A 4,872-nucleotide genomic window follows, 5' to 3' on the forward strand; every position below is an offset into this window, starting at 1 on the left:
ATTTTTATCCAAAGACGTCCTAAACAATTGTGTGCCTCCAGCTTAGTGGTAACAGTTTGGGGAATAGCACCTATGGCTGGAAAGTCCCAATATTTTTGTCCATATGGTGTATTTGCCCTTCCTCTGCTTACAATTTTAATCCAAAAGAGTAACAATTCAATGTTCTGCAATCCAATCTTTATCCCTATTTCTCATCTTCTGAATGTATAGTGTCTGTGTTTTGCTTTTCAGACCGGAGCATTGGAGGGTCAGACATTCAGAAAAACTGGACAATTAGTGGAACTTAGTGAGCAGCAGCTGGTAGACTGCTCTGGAAACTTTGGGAACATGGGCTGCTCAGGAGGCTGGATGGATCAGGCTTTTGAATACGTGAAAGCCAATAAAGGTCTGGACACAGAGAACTCCTACCCCTATGAAGCTCGGGTAAGCGGAAAACTAAAATTGCCCATTAAATTCAAACTGGAATGGAAATATTGGATCCTTTTAGCCTTGTTTAAGTGAATTCTTCTCTTTTTTCTCACGACAGGATGGGGTTTGCAGATATAATCCATCCACTGTTGGAGCCACCTGCAGTGGCTACGTGGATATAATGAGCGGGAATGAGAATGCCTTGCAGGAAGCATTGGCCACTATCGGACCTATTTCTGTAGCCATAGATGCAGGACATTCATCTTTCCAGCTTTATCACTCAGGTCAGTCTAATGCAACCAATAATGCAGTAAAGCTACTGTATATTTTATGAACTTTAGGCAGGTCTATGCATTTACAGAGACATTAGAGATTCTTTTACCCATTTGATTTAATGATTAAACCTTTTCTTTTATTGTTTTAATATAAATAGGTGTCTATAATGAGCCTGAATGTAGCAGCACTTCCCTTGATCATGGTGTCCTTGCTGTTGGTTATGGCACTGAAGATGGACAGGATTTCTGGCTGGTAAAGAACAGGTAACGGAAAAACAAAACACAAAACAAAAATAATTACGCATATAATTTACAAGAGTGTTTTTGAGAGACATGCATGTTCCTTTTGTTTCTATGCAACACACTCAGTCATTTAATGGCATAAAGATTGACTTTGACCACACAAATCTAGAAATATCCAGATGTTTAACTTATCCATATTATCCATATTATCCATATTATCCATATTATCCATATTATCCATATTATCCATATTATCCATATTATCCATATTATCCATATTATTTTCATTGAAAAATCTTCCCTTAGCATGAAGAACTGCTTTACACACTCTCAGCATGTGGACAGTTCTTTTCTCCAAACGTTCAGCTGAAATACTTTGCCGTGTCTCTTGTAAAACTCACCAAAGATGTTCTTCGTTAGTTGGAGATTTATTTCTCACAGAACTCGGACGTAAGCTTCGCTTTGTTGTATGATGAAGTCGGTTCCAATGAGCCGCAGTCCAGACGCAATTGCATGGTGTTGAAGTATGGAATGGTTGCCATGTTGGTTCCTTTCACTTTCTGGAATAAGTCTCCAACCTTCCCGCTCCAAAACACCCATGAAACCATTAAGCTTCCACCTCCATGTTTGTCTGTGGGGGTGAGGCAGTCTGATCACATCTTCTCACCTGTTTGTCCGTCGTATGCAAGTTCTTCTGTTAGAGACAGAAATTTCCCATTTGGACTCCACAGAACTTTCTTCCACTCATTCACTGTTTAATTCCGGTGTGTTTTTACCTTTGAATATAAACAAAAGGATCATGCATGTGTCTGAAAAGCCATAAAAGCCTAGGTGTTTCCAAATTTTTTACAGGCCTATATTAAACCCTGATCTTCACACTACCTCTTTTATTATTTTTCAGCTGGGGTCTTGAATGGGGCGATGGCGGTTATATCAAGATGTCAAGGAACAAGTATAACCAGTGTGGCATTGCCACACATGCCAGTTATCCTCTGGTTTAAAGGCATAAACAGTGATTGTTGATCATTTGGAGTCTTTTCCTCTTTAATGTCTTATTAAACATACGTTTTTATGAGATGTCCTATTCAAGACTTCTAGATGGTGTCTTCTATGTGAACAAATATCTCACAATAAATGATATACCTCATTAGCCAAACGCAGAATAATTAAAAAATCTAATAACGAGTGGAGCGGATCTATTTAATGATTCCGCAGGTGTCGGAAATCCAACGCAATGCTGCAGTACTGTAAAATACCGTACCATAACATTCTGCCTCCATCATCAAGAGGATTTACAACCTCACAGACACAAATGTGTTTATACCTCAGACTAATCCTACTGTCTTTTTGTTTTAGACTTTTTAATTATAAATGTTTAACACAGAATAATGGATTTATATTTGATATAATTCTGCAGAAAGGTATTGGTACACTGTCTTTCATTGCTGCTATACATTGTATTACCAAAATCTGGGAAAATCCTTAGCAATACTAATCATTGCGTTTAGCTCAAATGTCATGATTTATTATGCAATATTAATCAGTTCAATAAAGCTTAATAAAACCTTCATATTGAACATCAGTGTTTTTTCCTTTCTGCTGATAATTGTTAGATTAGAAAAGTCAGATTAGAAAATCCCAGGGCCCTTTGAAGGCTTGCAGATGCAAAACAGGACTTAAGTTTGTGGACTCCTTACTATAAGATTGGTACAGAATGTGCTTCTTTTTGAACATCCCATTCCACATTAAGTCCCTAGTTCCTCCATTCTTCTACGATGTTCCACTACATCTTTTGTGGAGATTTATTTAGTCAGCTAGGTGAGGTGAGGAGGTTCCTGGAGTGCACTCAGTTTTCACATTCATCATGTTCAATAGGGTTTAGAGTTTTAGAGCAGGAGATCTTCCATGCCAACCAATGTAAAGCATATATTCATGGAGCTGGCTTGGGCACAGGAGCACTGTAATGGTCAAACAAGTTTGGGTCTTGTGAAGGTAAAATTCCATGCTACAACATCCAAAGACATCCTATCCTATAGTGTGCTTTCAGGTTTGTGCTAAAAGAACCACAAATAGCTAGAAAAGTTCAGGTTTTTCAATACTTTTGTCTATATTCTGGAGCAATGTTCATCTTTGCCTCTGGCAGTTGTCAGTCTGATTTTCTAGATAGATCCAGGGTGGAGTGGGTGAAGAAGAGTGATAGCAGGAGTGGCAGGTTTTTGTTGGGAGTGATGAGGATGGACAGGATTAGAAATAAGTTTATTAGAGGGACAGCGCATGTAGGACATTTTAGAGACAGGGTGAGGGAGGTGTGATTGAGATGGTTTGGACATGTGCAGAGGAGTGACATGGGGTATATCAGTAGGAGAATGCTGAGGATGGAGCCACCAGGAAGGAGGAAAATAGGAAGACCAAGGAGGAGGTTTATGGATGTGGTGAAGGAAGACATGCAGGTACTTGGTTTGAAAGAGGCAAATGTGGAGGACAGCGGGGTATGGAGACGGATGATCTCCTGTGGTGACCCCTAATGGGAGCAGCTGAAAGAAGAAGAAGAAGAAGAAGTACTGATGCCATAAAATCTAAATAAGTAAAGTAAAGTATTTGTACTTAATTACTTTCCACCCCTGTAACAGGGGATGCACCAAGATCAGAGAAACAGCCAGCCAGTAGGAAGTCCATTTACCCCTTCATACGCAATCATCTTAATGTGTGATTGTTTAACCCTTTCATTATTAGCAAATGCAGACACATACAACTAGAACCTTCTATCTTGCGAGATCTTACTTTAGTTCTGAGATTCCATCACGTCCTGATTTGCTCAGACAAGGTTGGCATGAGGTCCTTAATCGCCCTCAATTTTACCCGAAAACATCCTTAATTGCTGTCATGTGTGTTGAGCTTTATTATGAATCACATGGTTGATTGGAAGATTAGCACCTGCACAACAGGTGGTGTAGTAGATCCAGGATGAGTTTGGCTAGGTGGACATCTTTTTCAAAGCCAAGTTGATTTACTTTTAAACATGAGGTGATGGCGCTTTGGCTCTGGAAAGTTATATATTTACATTTACCTTTATAGCATTTGGCAGACACGCTTATCCAGAGCAACTTACAACTGAACTTACAACGGATCGGAAACAGGATCTCCAGGACCACTGACCACTGTAGCCCCTCAGGGACGTGTACTCAGTCCAATGCTGTTCACTCTGCTGACTAACGACTGTGTAGCGATGCACAGCTCAAATCACATTAAGTTCGGCGATGACACGACCGTGGTGGGTCTCATCAGCAAGAACGATGAGCCAGCATACAGAGAGGTGGTGCAACAGTTAACAGCCTGGTGTAGAGACAACAACCTGTCTCTGCACGTTGACAAAACTAAAGAGATTGTTGTTGATTTCAGGAGAACAAAAAGCGACCATTATCCACTGATCATAGATGAATATTCCGTGGAGATCATCAAAAGACCAATTTCGTTGGTGTTCATCTGGTGGAGAACTTCACTTGGTCGCTCAACACCAGCTCCATCACCAAGAAAGCCCAGCAGCATCTCTATTTCCTGAAAAGGCTAAGGAAAGCTCATCTCTTGCACTGATTTTATTTTAACCAACAGGAGAATATGGTTGATTAGACAGTTTTTTTTAGTATTTCTGGACAACTGAGAGGAATAAGAAGGACGCCTGGGGAGAGTGAAAACAGAATGTGAATTTTGACTTTTTATTCTGCTCTTACACCAAAAACATTGATTTATTTGCAGAATGAGGGTTTTGATCATCATCGCGACTCTTGTGGCTCTGGCCAGTGCAGCCAGCATCTCTCTGGAAGACCTGGAGTTTCATGCCTGGAAACTAAAATTTGGTGAGAATATTCAATTAAATAATTTTATATAAAAATTTAATATATTTATATATATATATATATATATATATATATATATATATATATATATA

General features: G+C 39.4%; 1 protein-coding gene across 1 annotated transcript; it reads left to right on the plus strand.

The window, feature by feature from the left end:
- The first annotated feature begins 206 nt into the window (after positions 1-206).
- On the plus strand, positions 207-2,496 carry LOC124390634 (digestive cysteine proteinase 2-like). The gene is made up of 4 exons (XM_046856693.1): positions 207-423; positions 527-692; positions 842-947; positions 1,828-2,496. The coding sequence occupies exons 1-4, from the start codon at positions 328-330 to the stop codon at positions 1,925-1,927; spliced, it is 468 nt and encodes a 155-aa protein (XP_046712649.1). The 5' UTR covers positions 207-327; the 3' UTR covers positions 1,928-2,496.
- The last annotated feature ends 2,376 nt before the right edge of the window (positions 2,497-4,872 follow it).

This window comes from Silurus meridionalis, chromosome 8, assembly GCF_014805685.1.
Source record: "Silurus meridionalis isolate SWU-2019-XX chromosome 8, ASM1480568v1, whole genome shotgun sequence".
NCBI classification, from domain to species: Eukaryota; Metazoa; Chordata; class Actinopteri; order Siluriformes; family Siluridae; genus Silurus; species Silurus meridionalis.